Source organism: Rissa tridactyla, chromosome 4 (assembly GCF_028500815.1).
Source record: "Rissa tridactyla isolate bRisTri1 chromosome 4, bRisTri1.patW.cur.20221130, whole genome shotgun sequence".
NCBI classification, from domain to species: Eukaryota; Metazoa; Chordata; class Aves; order Charadriiformes; family Laridae; genus Rissa; species Rissa tridactyla.
Genome location: NC_071469.1, coordinates 47,175,832 through 47,196,989, shown reverse-complemented (window position 1 = coordinate 47,196,989; position 21,158 = coordinate 47,175,832). Strand labels below are relative to the sequence as shown.

General features: G+C 37.0%; 1 protein-coding gene across 15 annotated transcripts in view; it reads right to left on the bottom strand.

Moving 5' to 3' along the window:
- Positions 1-3,801: 3,801 nt before the first annotated feature.
- The window catches only part of MADD (MAP kinase activating death domain), a 77,518-nt gene continuing 60,161 nt past the window's right edge, over positions 3,802-21,158 (bottom strand). For 9 of the 15 annotated variants that reach the window (XM_054199043.1, XM_054199046.1, XM_054199041.1 and 6 more), the window contains 4 exons: positions 19,224-19,330; positions 13,594-13,663; positions 8,637-8,683; positions 3,803-6,919 (listed from right to left, as the gene is read on the bottom strand). In XM_054199043.1, the coding sequence (XP_054055018.1) occupies positions 6,812-6,919; positions 8,637-8,683; positions 13,594-13,663; positions 19,224-19,330 (332 nt within the window). In that variant the 3' untranslated portion in view covers positions 3,803-6,811. Of the gene's footprint in view, positions 6,920-8,636; positions 8,684-13,593; positions 13,664-19,223; positions 19,331-21,158 lie in introns of all 15 variants that reach the window. The other 6 variants (XM_054199057.1, XM_054199052.1, XM_054199054.1 and 3 more) reach the window with 3 other exon arrangements.

Here is a 21,158-nt window from a genome sequence, read left to right as displayed (position 1 = left end):
AAAGACATTTCTGGAAATCAGAAAAGCCATTTATGTTGCTTTTATCACAGAATTTCTTTGAAATAAAAATCCTATGTGTTTAGGAGAAAGGTTTGTAAGTAACATATCATCTTGGAGCAGGTTTAGAAACACAAGCCATTCCTGTCTCCTTACAAACAAATTTTTTAAGAACAGGCTGGTGAGATTAAAAATAGCCCCACTGATACCTTTCAAGTGCTTCCCAACCATAGAACTCTATTTTAGGGAAACAAAAGCTGTCAGTGAGATACCCTTTACTTGTCTTTGGGCAGGGTCCCCACAGCAGTCTGCATAAGGAACACATCATAAAACAGGATGAACTGGTGAACGTTTAAAAGAAACAGATAAGAACAGCTTCATTTATTAGGTCCTGATATGGAAAAAATAGTCTAGCATCTGCTTTCTGTGCCAGACAGAAATGTTGACAGTAGGCAGCCCTAAAACCGCAGATAACTGTCATTGCTATGAACACATTTCATTCTGTACGAGGATAGCTTCACAGACGACAAATAATCCAAAACAGTGATTAATGCAATATATATAAAATATCAGTGGATATGAAAATATATGGAAATTCATTAAAGGTGAAAAAAAAAAGTGGTAAGTGTGCCCCCTTCTTCTTCTTCACCACAGATAATCATCTGAACTTCATTTTATATTCATTATGGTTTATTTAACAAACATAAAGAATATCATACATAGTTTTCATTGTTCTGCTTAGAACCCTGTAGGACCCAAATGGATGAACCCAGTTTGTGGATGAAAGTAATTTAACCTTCAGTAAGGTTGCATTTGCTTGGTATCTGTCATAATACTAATAATTGCCCCAGTAATCCAGGTCTACTCCAGGGAAGTATGATCACAAAGACTAATTACTAATATAAATCTCAAATACAGCTTTGTTTACTGCTGGTTTTCATATGCCAAACTCAGAAAAAAAAATGCCTAAAAATCTAGGCTTTTCTTATGCTTTGTAGGTCAGTTCATGTATATACCTTAAAAAAACCCAAGTACAGTCGATTTTGATCATTGGAAAGTCCTCAAAAATTTCTACCTGGAAACAGGACTTGTTCTTCCTCAGTGCTATAAGTGTGGTGCTAACAGTACTACATATTTACAAAGCATGATATTTCCTCTTACGCTTTTTTGTTTCCTACAGCACTGAAAAACTATTAACAATTTAGACAATTTGTTAGGTTACAAGTCTGGTTTAGACAAATTTATTTTTAATATAGCCATTTCTAACAGCGTAGGGAAGAACTGCTGCTGGGAGCTATCACAGAACAGCAGAACTAAGGCTGGAAATCTTTTCTGTTCCCTCTATAGCACGAATGAGGCTGAGGGATGAAAGAAAATGGTAGAGAGCTTGGTAAGAACAAGAGAGAGGAAAATTACTATAACTGGAAGCTGGAAGGGGGGCAGGGACTGGTTGAGCAGGAGACCAGGGAAGAGCACAGGTCTGAACTGTTTGGGCAAAGCAGCTGGAGATGGTGGTCAGAAAGGTGAGAAGAATGTATAAAAAAAAACACTAAAGGAAACAGATGGACATGTGATGAGAAACTGTGGTGCAGAACTGAGCCTTACTGGCTGAAGAGCGCGTAGGCTAAGAAATTGTGAGGGAACAGTGAGGAATCCAAGCAGGGAGACAGGTAAAAAGGGAAGAAGAGAGCACTTGGATACCCAGAGCACTGTGGACAGACTAGCATTCACTGGAGTTAATAAGAGAAACTGAAAAGGCAAAAAAGAGTGGAAGGAATGGAAATACAGAACTAGAGTTTTCGTATACTTGAAGGAAGCAAATGTTTAGAATTTTACTGGTGTTTTTCCTGCCACCGTTTGTTCCTTTTTATGTATAGCTATTTTGGGAGAAGGGGATTTCTATTTCTATGTAGGTTCCTAAACCACGTTTATTACTATAGTAACTGTTGCAAATAGAAGCAGGACTGTTTGCCCTTGGCTGTTATATACGTGATTCTTTGTTGGACTGATGCTTTAAAACAAAATTAGTCAATGCTATAACTACTATGCCACAGAAGTTTCAAAACATTGCACACACGTAAACAGAAAATTAACTTATAACTTACAATTATACTCATCACAGGTGAACAGAAAATTAACTTACTATTTTACTAACCTTGATATAAATATTGAGCTGATTTTTATCATATCTGAGCACAGAATCTGCTTAAAAGATGTTCTCTTTAAGTCTGGTTTGTACTCGACTGCACTCAAACCCTATTTGTCATCAACATTAAGCTTTTAAACTTTCAGATACAGCAGTGGAAAGAGGAATCACATACCCACTATTATTTAAAGCACCATCACATTTCCACACTTTTAGTGAAATAGCCACACTGGGAACGCCTGTAGGAACTCAAAGCTGTTGCTCACACTGACCATCTTACAAGAGAGTTACAGCATTTGACTGTACATGAAGCCATTGCTGCGAGCAGAAGTAAAGTAATACTACTGAGCTGTTTGGAAATGTTTTGCCCTTGTGAGAAGCAGATGCCTCTGGCTGAATTGCGACTTTTGGAAGAACAAGAGGCTCTTTGTCATTGCCTTTTGTCTGGCAAGATCCTTGCACAAAGCTGCTGCTTCTTGGTCCTAATTCCCATTTCTTTAGGAGCTAGGTGGTGGTGTCTTTCACCAAAACCTGGCTTGTCTAAGAGCAGTGACTTGGAGTTCCTAAATACCACTGAAGTCAGAGTTTAGCAGAAGCCATTTTTCTCACAGAAGGAAGATGGCACCTCACAGGCAACAGCTTATGACTTTCATCCATTTGGCAATCAAAGGGAACTGGGATGTAAATCTTGCTCTTTGTTTAGCTATTTTCTGTTTAGTTCCGAATTCAGTGGTAACAGGAGTCTATGCCGGGCACAGGGTCAAGCAACTGGTTTGTTCCTGTTCTAGGCAACTGCTTCCTTTTTAACAACACACTCAGTGGGAATCAAAAGCCTTCCTCTGGCATAAACAGCATGATTCTAGAAATATCTTCAATATCTTTGCAACATAAAAGTTCCTAAGGAAGGTAGAATCACAGCCACATTTTTCCATTCACTTTGATCACTATGACAGAACTTTATCTGGAATCAAAATTCTTCATGATTTACATTTACTAGCAATTTAGCTTTTGAATGCCCAGAAGAACATTTTATCTTACAAACTCTGCTGTCCTCAGAGTGTCAAAGTAGGAAGGTGGGGACTATCTAAAGCTATGAATTGGGGTTTAGGAAGTTTTTACAATGGTTTTCTTAAAGTAATGAACCCCTTCCTTCAACAGACACCTTCAAAGTTTTTTCCAGAGATATCTTTAATAAATAACACTTAGTAAGTGCCATTTTTGTGACACTTGCTGATGTTAAAATCTTTAACCTTTAAAATCATAGAATACCAGGTTGGAAGGATCTGGTCTAAACTTTCTTGGCAAAAGCACAGTCTAGACAAGATGGCCCAGCACCCTGCCCAGCTGAATCTTAAAAGTGTCCAATGTTGGGAAATCCACTACTTCCCTGCGGAGATGTGGACCCACTCATATTAGAAACTGACACTGCATTCACAAACAAAACAAGGACATTTATTTGGAACATGACAATGAAGATACGTGATCCAGAAGACAGATAAATTAGTAACCTTAGTTCCACTTTGAAAACTGCCAGGAAGGCTGGTCACAAACCCCAGTGTTTGCAGAGAACACTTAATGGTCATTTTAAAAACCAACTTCCACAAGCAAGGAACTGAGCAGAAAACCAAAGTTGTTCAGGATAAGCGAATACCTTCAGTTTTGAGGCAAGTTCATGAATCTTTGTCATATTTGTGTAAATGCCTTGGAAGTATCGCAAGTGTGAAAATAAAAAGCTTCTAATCTTGAAATACTTAAAAACTAAGACACAGGCTCCTCCTAGTGGTAAAAACAGAAGAATTATTCATTTTGTTCTAAGAATCTTCTAGCACTATTTATTATTACTAATTATTCTCAGTTAGTCTTCCATTTGGTTCTGGGAGGTTTAGAAGCCTCTAAGTTCTTACTGCTGCTAAGGAATTCTTACCTAAAGATCAAAATAAGCTAAGCATGACAAAACACATGCAAATCACTGGTTATTTTTTTTCCTCCAAAGTAAAGTTTATGTACCTCTTAATGCTTAAGAGTGATGAAGTGAAGGTGGAAAGGATGGAAGACTTACGCTTTCACACGAATTTTAAATCCAACCTTCAGATCTGCATTAGGTATCCAGAGAATAGCACTGTATATCTAGTAGCGGAAATACTGCATGGCACGCCTTTGTCTCAGATGAATATGCTACATTCCCGCAGTTAGCAGAACATCTGCCAAGTCACCATCATCAAGTACAAGAAAGCCTTTGTGCATTTCAAAATTTCCTCAATTTTGAAGCCAAGTCAGTTACTCTCACCTGAAGGGCAGAAGCCCAGTGTCAGTCCGCTTGCTGAGGTTGTTACTGATTCTTCCTTGCCACTGAACAGCAAATGCTGTAACTATTTACCCACACTTGCCCTTTAAAAAAAAATAAAAATGAATAAAATCTGTCAAAATGGAGAGAGGGCTATTTTTATTATCAGGCCCTTTAGAAGTCTTATTCTGAACTGAAGTTTCTCATCAGTCTAGAGCATACAGCACTATGTAATTTATGATTTTAAGTCACAGATAAATAACACTCGCAAAAATACAACTTCTACAGGGAAAAAAAGAGCTGTATATAGTAAGTGATACTGTAGATTTAATTATTTTAAACTCCAACCTTCCCCTAATAATTTTAAGTTAACGAGTTTGAATATGTTAATAGGCCTGCTAACATAATATTTACAATTTAAAAATTAATACTGTATACCTCAGTGGGACCCAGTATTGCAGTAAACAGAACATCTGTTGTAAAGCAAAGTGATTTCAGTCTTACCTGTACTTGTAATCTAATAGTATCAAGAATACTACAATTGCTAAAAATTCAGATATTGCTATAAGGAAATTTGCAGTCTAGAAAAAAAAAAAACCAAACCAAACTAGACTAATTTCAGGGTTTCCCAATTTCAGTTTTGCATTTATATTAGGAAAGGATGAAAAATCCTTTACATGTTGCTTCGATCTGCATGTGTGCAAAAACAAATTCAGTATTTCAGATGTGTCTTATTTTACCTATTCATCCTTTTCAGACACTTTTTTTAAAAAAAGTTACATGGATGTTATGACAGAAGAAAAAAGAACAAAAACAACTTTCCTGCTTATATGGAAAGAAATGTAGATTTTCCACTTATAGTCTCTTTTTCATTATTTCATAGATGTATGATGTATTTTGTATATAATTACATTAATTTCAGAATAAGCTGCATCAATAGAAAACCACATGAGGATGAAAACCAGTTGCTGGTTGAATGACATTTTATTTTCACATTCAGACAGCTGTACAGTTTCTATAAATAGATGTTGTACTATAATATTTACATCATTTCCTCACCCATTACTATTGTATTCCACTCAAAATGGTAGATACCCTGACCAAGCCAAAACAGGGTTATTTCTGGGCGCATTTACTCAGAATGCTATGTCAAAACATACAATACATCAGGTTGCATCAGAGCATTTTTTCCAGATATTTTACATGTAACATTATTTTCTCTAGACAGTCTCTCCTCTCAGCATCCTAAGAGCTTTCTGGACAAGTGCAGTACAGTTCAAGAACAAAAACAGGATGCAAAAAACATTCCTATTCAGCCTACTTAAAATAAGGAATGTGATGGATAGTTTTAACTGCGAGAGTTTCATTATACATTAACACAGTATTTGCAAGATTCCTTGATACACAAATACGAATTGGAAAAAAGCAATAGCTTAAAAAAACTGGAGACAGCATAATCCTTTGGGCTTCCGAACATGTTCTGCAGATTGCTATAGAAATGCCTTGTGTATAGTTACAGACCTAAAAACACATGGGTCTGCCATATGCTTCTGCCAATAATGTCTCCAAGTTTTACATTTCCTTATTCATTTTCTAATCCCTGTGATTAACTGCTTTAGATAGTGCTCATATGCATCTGTTAACTCTACTGCTGGGTTATCTACAAGTGTGGCCTAACTCCCATTTGAAAATCCACACAATCCATGAGGTGTCAATGTTTTTCAAATATACTGCCTTCAAAGTTTCTCTCTCCACTTTTCCCACTTGAAAAGCAGTCATCTCCACAGATGGACCAATTTAATAGCCAAATTTCAATTGTCACCTGATATTTTTAAGACTATGGTAGCTAAATAGTTCATCTCTACCAAAAGGGTCTGAAGAACTATGTGACAAGAACTCCATGTTGGTGGGTAAAAATGAACAACACAGAAGGAAAACAATAAAAATACAACATTTAAACAAGATGCAGGACCAGACTGCTTCCACTGTGCACATACCAGAGAATCTGAAAGCAGAAGCCTGCAGTTGTAAAGTGATTCATCTGTAACACGTACCACTAGAAACAAAAACCAACTGAACTCAAGCTGTTAGTCATCTTAAGAAAAATGGAATTCCGAGGAATGGCCAGAGTAGGTCACTCATAGCTGGATGCTGATGCTCAAAACTGTCTGATTAACAGCTCATATAAAAACTCCATTAAGAATGAATTCAGAAGGAGACTGAGCAGTGAAGTCTTAGGTTTTTCTATGGGGAAAGACTTGCAGGGTCATACGTAAATAATCAAGTTCTCATAGAAGACAGTAAAGTGAGCTCCTGGAACTGCAGTAAAAATGGGAGTACTGCACGTCAACGTGCCAAACGGTAGGTATTTCCTGATATCGTGATCAACTGGAAACTGGCCGAGGTGGTTTGCTTTTGTTTTCTGCCTCTTTTCCACGAATGGCAGCCACATAAGAGAAGAGACACAGCACGGAGTAGCAGATCTCATGAGCCTACAGGAATTTAGAAAAGGAGATAATGAAAATCAGATGAGTTAGTGTTTTATAAATTTCACTGCAAATTTTGTATTTTGCTGCATATCTTCATGGGACAACTATTCTGGCTACAGACAAAATCAGGAAAAAGCATCCCATGCTACCTTTTAACTGAGATGGATAGATAAGCCTTGTAACAAATAAAAACCTCTTTTTGGATAAAAACATTAGTTGCGTGATGTATGATTCTAATAATTTTTAAGAACAGTATGCTAAGCTAGAAAGTTGGCCAGCTGGCTTTATAGAAAACATCCCACATATTTGCTTTTGGTCTGTTGTATGAAGCTACAAGAAATTCTCTGAGAGAGCTTGAAGGAACTAATTAAAAAGACTAAACATCCAATTCTGTACATTGACTCATGAGATGGTGGTATTCTTCCTTATTCACAACTATCATTTTATGCTCAAAAGTACAAGGACTAGTAATCCTTGTAATTTTTAACAAACACTATGAATGCATGGATAATACAAGCTTTTCTCTTTTTTTTTTTAATTAAAAAACCCCACAACTCAACATTGCATGTTTCATATGAATACCAAGCAATTTTCCACTACCTTAAAGCAGAGGATTCACATACCATTAGCAAGATTTACAATTATTGCTCTCAGCTGATAAAGTGTGCTATTATTTAACAGAAAATCCTCTTTTTAGCATGACTGGCAGCACAATTCAGTGAAGGTGAGACTTAGACTTAGTTTACATCCTAATTCTATTACTGTCTATTCTGGTGATCTTAAAAGTTCTTGTTCCATAAATTGACATTTATAATCTTTGTAAAGGTAATAAGCATAAAAACGTATTTTGTTGTATTATAGTACAAGTTGAAACATTTCTGTAAAATATAATTAATTTTAATTAAACAGGTTTTTCCTATTAAAAGATACAGCTATCTGCTTCTTAAATTACATGTTCTAAGCATTTTGTTTCTAAAACATTCTTAGCTTCTTCAAGTAATTTTTCTCTCTCCTCTTGAAGAACTGTGAGTTTCCATACAATCACCAGATGTACACACTGCACTTCAGACATAAAATAACTGAAGAAATTTCAGTTCTAATGATAATCATTGGCTTTTATTTCTTCCTCATAAGCCTGATAATTGAACTATTATGTCTAAAAGGACTAAGAATCATTAGCAACTGATGGTGTTCAAAAAATGTTATAAAAACTAAACACTAAACCATAGTAATAACTCACCTAACATGGCAGGGATCGATACTTAATACCATTCTCCTGAATCTCACTGCTTACTTTCATGAGGAAATGGGATTTTTTCATAAACTCAGTTAGCTATCATTTTATGCCCAGGAACTAGTCTCCCTTTCCAGCTGTCCTGTGGATTAGGGATTGTGTTCTGCACTATCTTCAATTTAATAGTTTCACTAGCTCTTATTGTGCTGAAGTTCATGCCAAACCGACTACCTTGCATCTCTATCTATCTTAACAAAAGAAACCACGCTTTCTGCACTACCTGTGAGTTCCTCTAGTTTCACAGAAACAACAATCACCAAGTTTTGTTGTCGTCTTTTAAGGAAAAGTATCATAAAAGAGCAGCTGGTGTTTCACTGCAGTATTAGCGTTGCAAATCCTGCAATCTCAATGTAATTTTTTTTGCCACATGAAAATGAAATGATACATCCTCTAAAGAACTACCAGAAGGCATCACAGTTGACTCACCATTGGCGTCTTGTACTTGTGGCTCACCACTTCTTTAGTTTCAGGAACTAAAACCGGACGGGCAAGAGACAAAACAAAAAGTTCAAAAAACGAGAGGAAAAGGGGAAAGAAATAGCACAATGTTCCCATGGGAAAGGGAAGGGATGCACACAGACAGCAGGCGCAGGTACAGGGCACCTCACTATCCCTCACTTTAGATACTCTTCCTTCTCTTTATTTACATTATATATGCCCTTGAAGATACTGGTAATGTAATAATAAATTACTCAGCTTGGCAAAAATATTTCACTGCTTCTGTTTGGAAAACCATAGTAGATATTTGATGGCTCTTAGAGACTCTGGCTTTTCTCATACTCCTTACTACTGCTAGACAGCAAAATTAATGACAAAATATGCTTCACAACAAAACATGCCTAATGTCTACTATGATAAAACACAAACCAACAATTCCATAGGAATTTGTCAGAATGTGATTCTCAAAGATTTTATCCTTTAGATGTTTGAATCCTTCTCTGCTGAATAACAGATCTCAAAAGAACTGTTGGACACACTGTAGTAACTTAGCGAAATCCATTAAAAAAAAAAAAAAAAAGAGCTGAGGGAGAAAAATCTTCTAAACTTGACGACTGTTTCCCAGTTCTATTTCGAGAGTTTCTCAAGACATTCTTTCTCCTGTCTAGGATGTCTGTGATGGTATTTACTTGACATACTCACTGCAAATGTTCATTGCTTTTGAACAAGCTGCCTTAAAATAAAATACTTCAGTTACATGTATTCTGAAAATAACCAGGCTTGTTGATTTCTAGAAGACTTTATATAATAAAGAGGATTAGGGCACTGATGAAAAAAAAAATCTATTATTCAGAAAATTTCATCATGCTCCCTTGCACTGCCCCAAACTAACAGAAAGGAAACAGGCATAATACAGCTAAAGAAAATTTGCCTTTTGTTCTCACTGTGGAATGCATAAAAAAGGAAGCTGTAACCATCCCATTAGTGTGCATTGCATCCGAACTGTGCCTTTGACCTACTCTTTGTCTACAATATTGTTGTGAACAGATACCATGGGAAATCACCAGGAAAGAACAAAGACCACACTAAGAACATACAAATGGCAAATTTAAAATGTTAAGATCAGTGGAATACCAAGACCAACTTTGAATACTTCCCTTCCAGAATAGCTGAAATTTGCCATGGAATTTCTGTGTCACAACAAAAAAGTTTAGAAGAAGCAATACAGAATATGCAAAACCAAATCATACCAGGTTCATAAAGGAAGGGTAAATGTTTTATTACACATAGTACTAGTGACAAGAAAAGAAAGAGAGGCAGATGAGTTCAGTATGAATAACTAGGAAAAGTCCACAACAAAACCTATCCATGCATATGTCATCTTTTCAACTATGATATGACATGGCTAAAGGCTGGAGAGGGAGACGGAGCACACTCTAAGGGGCCAAAATTAGGCAGTGCAGACTGGGTTTGAGAAAGGATTCTAAATATAAACCAGTGCCTACTACTTCTTGTATGTTATGGTATCGTCATTATTGAAAAAAAATCTAGTGAAAAGTACAGAATATGATTGTAAAACATAATATACTGTTTTTGCTTAATTTTTCAATTTTCTCTTTTCTTGGAGTTGGCAGTTACATTAAGGACTGAGAAACAGGGGAAGTGCACACCCAGGCTGCACTGCCCCAGTGATACCAGTGACTAGAGTTGGGGAGATAAGGAGGTGCACATCCAAGCTACCTTACCCGTTGGCACCAGATGTTCCAAATTAACTTCATGTCACCAGGGCATAAAGGTGGGAGTGAGGCTGGTGCACAGCCAAATAGGGTAGGGCTTTTACAGCTGTGTAAGTCTCACTGCCCACTGGATAGCATACAAATGGTTCATATACTCTTCAAAAAGCAGGAAGGGAAAGCTGTAAGGACCTTGTGCCACGAGGGAAGGAGAGAAGGGAAGCTGTAAAGTCCTGTATCATAATCGAGAATAGGAAGAGAGGGAACAGGAGAGCACCTAGGCAAGGTACTGTCTCCCCACTTCACAGTCAGTAAGTTGCCTCGTTTTTAAGTAAAGTAATCCTTCACAGTCCTTCCAATAGGGAAAATTCTCCTGAGAGGACTGAGTTAGGAAGAGTAAAAAGAGTGGGTTTGGATTTACACTCAGAGAATTCAAAGCACTACTGCTGCAGAATACAAAGAAAAAAAGAAGAAAGAAAAAAAAAAAGACCCAAGCCTCAAATGAAGAGATTAGCAGAACCACTTTTCTTCTAACATTAAAAGTTATTCCTGATGCTGTTGAACTAAGCAGATGAAGGGAGTAGATTATTAAGCACCATCCTGCAGCCCTTGGTCCTGTGAATGAAAATATGGCGCTAACATAGAATGAGTTTAGGGGACATCACTTTACCTGCTGGAGAATGAAGGTTTTCATAGCAGCGGCGGTGAAGGGGCCACAAGAAAGTAAAGCACAAGTACACAGCAGTAACTCAAATTCCAGAGGGAAGAGCCTTACATTTCCTCACTTACTTAAATCTCCACTTCCATTTGTGGGCAACAATTCCTGCACTTCTGCTTTCATCCTGCTCTGAAATCACAATTCCAACTTTCATGCTGCCATCTAAACCCAGCATTAACACAAACAAACCTTAAATTTTCTGCTGTGATATCACTGAACTTTGAGCACTCATGCTTGGCAAGATCAAATAAACAAATCTGCATTGAAGTACTTCCCACCAGACTGGAGTATGCATGCTTACCACTCTCTACCTTCCTACAAGGAGATAGTACTTCAGTATACTCCCACTATAATGAATCCAATTGCAAGGTGCACAATGTTTAAAACAGCTAAATAACTTCATTCTTAAGAATTCCACGCAAGTTTTTGCTGCATGCTGCTAATTTGCTAACAGTAAACTAACACATTAATTTCTCCTGAACAGGATAGATTGGCATATCTTCTCATCTTTGTAACAATTAATAAAAAGCAGCTCTGAGGTAGTCTCTAATCACTGCACAAGAAGAAAGCTTAGCTCCCCTGCAATATCTTTCTTCCTTTCTTCATTCTCTTTATTAGCTGGATGGGCAAATTGTAAATCTCATTTGGCACATTTAAATTGGTTCTCATCTGTGACCTCTATTTTGGGAGGAGGGTATTTTTAATTTAATTGGTTTAATTTCTCAGGTTTTGCTTGTAGTGTCCAACTCTCAGTTTATTTTTAATTACTTCTTAAAATTAGCCTTTCACAAGTTCCGTATCACAATTCTAGCTTTTGCAATAGGCCCTTGATTACAACATTTTCTGTAAAAACAAAATTATTTTTCTTGCAGTTATTACAGTCATTATTTAGGGGCTAAATGCTGTATTACAGAGTTATCAATAGAAGTTGTCTGAAAATAAGTTAAACACTGTCTTTCTTCTTGTGCAATATAAATAAACTATTCAAAAAAATACTTGGAGTTAAAACCGGTTAACAAATGATTGAAAATTCATTTCGTATCCAAGTAATTTTTTTAAGTTAAATATTTCAGAAGCTGAAGCCGTTCTTTAAGCTAATTTTATGGCTTCTGAACTCTCATCTTTGTAAAACTCATCAATAATCTTTTACAGCCTTAAGCAATTTCTGTAAGTAGTAAAATGAATCACGCCCATCAGGGTGAAAACATGGTATCAAAGGAATATATAACCATAAAGTGCAGACAGCTTCTGATCATCTAAACTATTAAAAAATTTTCAGGGTTTAAATACACTGATCTGATCATTTGAACCATGAACAACATTTTCAGAAAATGGGAAAAAATTGTTCACAAATTCAAATTCCAAATTTCTGGGAGATTAATTTATGGCAAACAACGAGCAAACTGTAATAGTCAGAAAGGCTTTATCATTGGAATACCGTATAACTTTGTATCACAGAAATGAGACAACACAGTAATATGGACAAAGACATCAATTCCAGCAATCTTGTATTAATTGTCTTTTATGTTCTTAGAGAGAATCTCTTAGCCAGAACATTCTATTCACAGCACCAAAGAACAGTGGAGAGTCTTGGTAAAGGGAGCTGCTGATTTAGATTTTGATGAACAGCCAAAGTATGGATGCTGATCTACTATGAAAGGAATGTTGTAAATTTTATCTTCTTTTTAAATGTTTCACACATACACTTAAGACCTAGACAAATGTCTCACAGATGGGTGGAAGAATAAACCAATACACGTTTGGGGACTATTTCAAGAGAAGTATGTGGATCACTCTTCCGGAGAGCTGCATCTGAAGTCACTCATTTTTTTTCAGACACTAGTTAAGTATAGTGCGACTGACACTAGCATTGAATAGTGACCCAGAATTCTCCTCAAACTAGACTGTAGGCAGATTATATGCAATAGCAATAACTGGCCAAAATAGCACAAATTCTCTATTCCCCTTAACCTTCACTTTTCCACTCTTTACCAGTCATGCTCTGAAACAAAAACCACAGGATAAACAAAGTGCAACCTGACAAAAACATCTTGTGTTCTGTACAAGAAGAATGAAATTCCACATAGAGCAAAGAGGAAACTTTGCAATTAACAGTAATTCTTTGTAATTCAGTGTGTTGAGAAAGACCAACTATAAGTCCTGCTTAAAAACGTGGTTTCTCAGATCAAAAAGGAACATACCAAAGAAAATGCCTACACACAGCCAAGTTTAACTTGTTTTGTTTGCTTCAGAAGACTCAGGACACCATCTTTGTCTATTAACAAAAAGCACCTAGGCCACAAATCTTAATATGATGAAAATTACTGTGTAAATTTTTATGTTAAGTCACCCGTCTCTCAGTTAGGCAACCTCTCATATGCAATCTACATTTCTCTCCCATCTTTGAAACTGCAGTGCAACTCTGAATCTGAAGACTGGAAATTTGAGTTACTGCCATGTGAGTACAGACCTAATATCAAAATAATGTAATTACCAAATTCCTCCAGGACAAAGACTCCTCGCACAGTATTGCACTTTTTAATGTGATTCAGCTCTATGAAAACCTACAAAAACAGGAGAAAAAGTAATATAAAATTAGTCAGGTTTGTTTGGTTTTTTTAAACTAAAAACCAAAACTAAACAAAAACATCATCACAGCAGATACAACCTGAAGTGTTGTAGCATACACTACCAGTTCATTTACAGTTTAATATATAAATAAAGGGTGAAATAAATAGTCAAAAGACAAACTTGCCACAATGCTAGAAATCAACAAATAACTTAAAAGTGCTAAGAAGCGAAGACAGCAGAAGATGAAGTACCTTCCGCTCCTTGCAGGAGGAGAAAGCATGGAAGAGAAACGAAGGAGTTAGTAACTCTGACATATCCAACATTGCTACCCCTTCAGGCACTCAAATGAGTTATTGCAAAAAGAATACCAACACACCTGAAATACAACAGAAGAGGGGGACGAGAAAAAAGCTGGCTCCCAAATTTGGCACGATTTGTAGCCTCTGATCCACCCCAGTTAGTTTCCGCCCCTCCATGCATCCTCCTCCGGCACAGAGGGCAGGTAAGGGGCACTGTACTTCCCACCCTGACACTGATCCTCCTAACCTATTCAGGAGTCGAATTTAATCTAAAGAGGAACCATTAATCTTCCTTCTCCCTGAGAGCCTTGCCGTTTAAGATTTTACTACAGTTTATGATATATAATCTGCATACTTACTCTTGGAACTGTCTCCTTTAACAGTCAGTACCAGTTTTCTGCTTTAAGCAGGATGGGAGAGTTTGGACCCTTCTCTATTGTTTGCTCAATTCACATATGGCTGCTGCCAGCTGAGCAGTCCTTTAGAAAGCAAAGCTGCTTTAAACTTATGTTTTACATACGTGAACCCCAAAAGGCAAAACAGTTGAACTACACGACTAGGTTTTTCAGTCTAGAATCTAGATGCCAAGATTGCATGAATAAACAAGTTCTCCGAGCATAACAAGTTTGTTCAATATCCAATCTATGTCAAGATACAAAACAGTTCCTTCTTTAATGCACATCTCCAAAAGGGCCAGAGTCAGTACACAGACATAAGAAGCTGTAGAAAGTACTATAAGGAATCAATTCCATATTCTGGTTTCTAATATACTTGCTTTTTCAAGGCAACAGAGACGCTAAGAGTAACATTGCCCTAAGATTCAGAATTAGTCTATGTCCAATACCTTAGAGAGACCCTTGCAAGACTATACTACAATAGTCTGGATTGATACTTTCAGTGTTTATACACTTACAGCACCATGATCTCGCGACCTTTTTAAAAAAAAAAAATATTACTAGAGAAACTTCATCGTCTTGGAAAGAAGGGAAAGGAAAACTCTGCAACCCTCTTGAATACAGTATTGGCAACACTCATGTAATCATAGATGATATGCTACGCAAGAAAAGCAAAAGAAGACAACACCAGAGACTGTTGTGTTTCTTTTTAAAGACACAGGCGTATCTGTACCAATAGAGATCAGTAAATGCACCATACATCTGACAGAAGTCAGGTTGAGGTTCAAGTCAAAGGGGTTTTATTACTATTTTTATTGGCAGAGAACTAGCAAACAGACCCAGGGTATTTTTTGCTCAACATAAAAAACTAAACTTCCACTCACTTAATCAGAAAATCTGAAGTGTGCTTTCTGCTTACATTCAAGGACTCAAGGGAAAGGAGACTTAATACCATCTTTTTTGTTTGTCTGTTTTCACCCATGTTCTATATCAGTTTAGTTGGTCAAAAACATTTTCTTTTTTGAGGAACAGTTACACAGTAAACAAGTCAATAACAGAACACTTTCTTTATTGCACTTAGTTTCCTTTTTCTGTAATATTTTCTGTGAAAAGTTTTTGCTAGTAGTCTAAAGTACAAAATTCAGAAACTCAAAAGAAAGACTCAGGTGAAACACTGATTGTTTTATCTGGTAACAGTAAAGCTGCCTGAAAGACTTGACTGCCCCAGGTGCTCGTGATCTGAGTATAACGTTAAGGAGTGCTGCATTCCCACAAGAATTATGAGCAAGATGAAAATTGAGTTTGTCACAATTACAGTAAGTTACCCATTTTCAGAAGACATACAAGTTGATGGGCAATTTCTTGCTATATTGTTTAAGGGATAGAGATGCTCTCCTCTCACTCAGTTAGAAAACAAGCATAAAGGAAATAACAGTTACTTACCCTAGAGAAACTGTGGTTCTTCAAGACAGAGCATTCAGTGTGGATCCTACTGTAGATGGGCATGTGCTTGCTGCATTTTATTAAACTTCCATCTATTTTTGACACAGATGAATTCATAACAGGGACAGAGTTACTGAGTCCCAATATTATAATGGAATTTGTAGGTATAAACTCAGAATACTCTGCCAATGCCACAAGTACACTTGATTTCTCCCTATTCCAAAGGACTTCCTCTGACCTGCTAGGCACAGATGGACTTGAACATTTTTTCTTCTTGAACGTATGTGCACTGCTGGCATGATGAGATAATTTGTGAACACTAAAGACAACTATCATGTATCAATAATAGGTCGGCCCACCATGCATCTAAGACATTTCCTGAGGAATTCACAAGGTGATAAGAAAGTATACACACTGCAAATCAAGAGCCTTCAAAAACAGTTTCATGAAAGCATTCTAACACTGAAGCAGTATGTTCAGTCTTCTCAAGTAGGTCAGAATAGACTCCATATATCTTTTTTTTAACAAAAAGTGGAAACCCCTCTTCCTATGTTCTAAATGTATTATTTCTATGACATCCAACCAAGCAGAGCAACAGAAATCCCTTCTGTTAGTAAGCTGCATTGCTGAAAAGAGTACTTGGAAAGAGGGCCAAGAACAGGGCCTGTATGTGGAGTAAGCAGAGGAAGATGAAGAGAAAGCTGTGCCTGATGAGGTCCTGTAGGCAACTTGTTGGTCAGTAGCCCCATCCAAACTCAATAGAAACAGAAAAAGCCATTTTCAACACAGAGATACGGCTGTAGGATCCTGTTTTTAATCATGCTCATATACGTATTCTGAAATCGACTGCCTTCGGGAGCAATTCATTTAATTTATATGAAAATTGGAAAGGACAATTCATCTATAATAGCAAACCTTTTATCAAGAAAGCAGACTGGTGGATGAGTGTTAGAATAAGAATGCAAACATCCTTTAGCTCCACAGATTATGAAATTGGAGGGGATTTTTTTTTTGTACGGTGCAACTAGTAGGAATCCTTTGTTGTTACAGTTGTCCATTCTATACAGACCCTCAAATGGCAGACTTTTGATATTTGTCTAGACACTTTGTTTTGAGAAGGAAAACATGGATAAGTCTTAGCTTCACTAAATGGTACTGAGCACCCTTGCTAGCTGGCAGTGTAAATCTAACAGACCAAGAATTAAACATATTGAATAAATGAACTGTATTTTCCAGAACTGTACTTGTTTCAATATCCATCTTCAATAATGGAAACTGATCTGGCTACAGCCTCATTGGAAAAGTGATGAAGAGGAGGAATATTCTTTCAGGTGTGGGAGACAGATGGCATATTTCCTGGGTCTGACCTGCACAGACTGTCTTCCAGAAAAGATGTAGTAATTTTCATCACAGACAGCAAATTAGAACACCATTCTCCGTAAGGAAGGATATGATAAAGCTAGTACTCTAGGAGTGCTGGTGGTAGCACAGGACTCAGTATCTGTTGTACAAAATTCAACTGGTAATGGTCCTTACAGTCATTTAATAGCAATCAGTACTATGTTTCCCTAAGGTTTCTTTCAGGATGTCATTCCAGTCTTTCAGAGAAAAAAAAAAGGCTTTGAATTTAAGGACAAGGGTACGTTCCTGGATTTGGAGTTCTGCTTTTGGACAGATGCGTGTGTGCTCACTATTTGCTTAACACTGGGTGTCTTTGTCTCATGAAGATGCCTGTTACACTTCAGAAACCATGATGATGATGATGAGGCAATGTCCTGGTCTAAGGTAAAACAGAACCAATTTTCACTAATTTTACTTTTCAGTCGTTTCTTCTAACTGAATTGTACTTTCTGAAATTAACGGCCTATTTTTCAGACAGTGTCTGCTTCTAACAGATAATGCCTAATGTTTCTAGTTAATACTTTACTCACTACAAATACATATATGCCTGGCTGTTTGTTTATGAAATGGAGTCATCTCCATAGACTGTTCAAGAAATGAGCATTTTGAGCTCAACATCATTTTTGACTGCTGGCAGAAGAAAAAACAGGAGAAGCAAACAGAATATTCCCTGTGGTGTGTCCTTACCTTAGGGCAAAGTAATTTCTACCACATCCATCTCTAATGGTATCAAACTGTTGCCAGGGTTTCATTTTCAAAGGCTTTAGACCTGCCATTTCCAATAACTACAAAAATCCATTCTGTACTACCGATGAGTTCCTCTTGCAGCTCTTTGTATTTCAGCATAGCCAACAAAAAGTTAAAATCTATTACTAAGTCAGGCAGACTGTTCCATCACAGAGTAGGTTTGAAATACTACAGCAGGCCAACTCTAGTCCAGATTCTACCCTGGTAATAGACAGGAAGAAAACCGAAGGAGGTTCACAAATCTCCACTCCTTATACTGGCACATACGAACTCAAACTTATGGTGCTGCTGTGACCTTGGGAGAAGTATTAAAGATTCTGAGCATGTGTGTTTGAGATGCACGTGCACTCCCAGTGGGATCTACACTGATGTATCCTCAAAGAAGAACAAAGCTTGCGTGGGGAGAAAAGTCTCGTCAGGAGGAAAGGAAAAAACACTCCACAGAGGACTGACAGAAGCTTTTCTTTCTCTCTTTCTTTCTCTCTCTCTCTCGCTCACACACACTCTCTCTCCCCCCTAAAAATTGATTCTACTGTCTAGCATAGCATGCGTTAAATACCATATGCAAAACAAAAAACACAAAGCAAAGTAAAAAACAAGGATCAAAGGAAGCAACAGAAACAACATCCAGAGAAAGGAAGAAATGACAATTCTAATTGTGTTTCCTCTATGCCCATAAGATCTGCTATTTGGAAGGAAAAAATAATCAGTAATTTTTTTCTTATTCTTGTGAATTACAGCAAAAACCACTTTCCCATTTTATTTTCATACTAAATTCTACAGATGATTCCTCAAATTTTAAAGCAAGACTAAATATGATGCAGAAGGTTGCCCTCTGTACCTACAATATTCAAACACTGTATCTTTAAGGTTGACTGCTTATGCCATCAGAGTATGTTCACAGTGTGATGCATTATGGCAGTTTAGATTACTATTGATCATTTTTTCTGTCCCTTAATACACTGCCTACCATTTGTTTTGTGCTTAGACAATTCAGACCATCAGAAACAAGAAATTGAAACCTGTGTCAACGTTTTTCTTCAGCTGATTATAGTTTTCCTGAGGATATTAAATTTCAGTGTATTTTTACATACATATATATGTATTTATATATGTGTGTGTGTTTGTGTGTAAATATACATATGGGTTTTTTTACCCTCATCACGCTATCCCTTGTCCTTGTTGATACTCTGGGAAGAGGAAACACATATACAGGCGTGCTGCAAAAAGCTTCATGCTCGCAGTTTTCTCATAGATTTCCCTCATACCTGACTGTGCATAAATTTCAGGTTAATTCCTTCCAGTGTGACCTGAAGAAGACCTCCTTCGCCAGTTTTCATATCCTGCACAGGGAACTCGCCACCCAGCTCAGGGCCTGTGATACGTTAATAACAAAAAAAAAAAAAAATCAAAGAAAAACAAAGAAAGAAAAATATCAAGAGAAAGAACGAATAGAAAACAGATAGCCAAGTCATGATATGTGTAAGGGAAATATAAAACAATAAAAACATAATTTCCATTTGAGGTGCATAATGAAAGAACACTACTAAGAATAGCAGGGAGCATTTCATAGAGTCTACTCACAAATGACAGCCTTCTGAGAACCACCAGACTTTTAAGTATCATAACAAATTTCATCCTGCTTACATGAAGGGACATCGATGTCAGCACAGACTGTATTTATTGTAGTTCATATTGGGGTTTTGTTTGTTTGTTTTAAATGCCACATTTCATTTCTGGTTGGCAGAACACTGCAATCATATAACACCACTGACAGCACAGTCTTAGGTTCAAACACATAAGCAAGCACAAACTAGGCTTTCGTTTGTGAGCTTGATGATTTTGTGTGATATTGTTTTACGCTTTCAGCAATGAAAAAGTCAACGTGGTTACAACAATGACAACTTAATAGAGGACATTAATAGATGACAATCTAGGCATTTTCATCTAGTTTCTTTTGCATCGTTCAGCAAGAAAATGCTTTCTTATAATGATTTTTAAAAAATTATCATTTGTGCAGAAACGCTGAACTCTGGAGAATGGCTTTCAAACACACTTTTAAAACTTCATTATTGCCCAATTCTTAAAATAGCTTTCAAAGACGCTTTTGCCTCCTCTACCCTCAGTGAAAGTCCAGCCCTTCCTCCCTCTCCTCAAATTTAACTGGACTAATGGTAGGAAAAAGAAAATGATGTCTCTTCCAAAGCTCCGACAGCTAACTGAGGGCTGAACACTTAGGATGCTAGATTTAAACACAAGTCATTTTCTCAGTCATGCTGGTGACAGTTATGAGTACAAAATGTAGATCCCTCAGATATGGCATTAAGATACACCTAAAATAGGCTTGTACCTCAAAGCATGGCTCCCAGAGTTCTAGAATCCACTTGAAAAAAAATAAATAGTTGCAACAAAAAATCAACCTTGAAAACGTGAAACCAGTCATGTCCCCTTGAACCTGCAAACAGACTCCAGCAAGGGAGAAACAACCATCTTATGAAGGTATAAAGTAAACCACCTTCATGTTTGTTACCCAGATACATGCAGCACCTGCTGCTCTGAGGACTAAGAAAAATGTAAAATTGCCTTCCCAAGAACTCTATCTCCCAAAACTGCAAATCCACTTTTCTAGGGTTTTTTTGACTCAACAGGAAAAGGAATGTGGTGTTTACCAAGAAAAGTTTCACCAGTATTATTATACTATCCCGTTCCAGAAGATGATGCAAAAATAAGAAGATTGTCTACACTGGAGAAGTTATACTGATACACGGACATTGGGTTAACTGCACCTTTTGACTTGCGACAGTATTTTCCAATACAGAAAAGATTTGTGCACTGAAGTCTACAGAACGCTGCAGATTCATCACTGTAGATTCACTAACACAAACAAGCATATTTATTAGCCTCCGTCTTCAACACAAAGTGGTCGAAATAGTTCTGTGTCTCAATCAGGAATATAAGGAGTAGCTAGCCAGCCAGGAAGAGAAAGTGAAGCTGAAGTTTCATGGTCTTTTCTAGTTATCATTTTATTGGCAGCTAGTCCTCCTTACATGTAACTCTTCTTTATACAGGTGTTTTGTTTTGGTTTGTATTTAGAGTGAGGTATATGGGGGCAAGCTGACTTTACCACTAAGTCTGCTATGCACACACAGATGATGTACAAAGCTACCCTAAGATTTTCAAGTAAAAGGAAATTATGTTCAAAA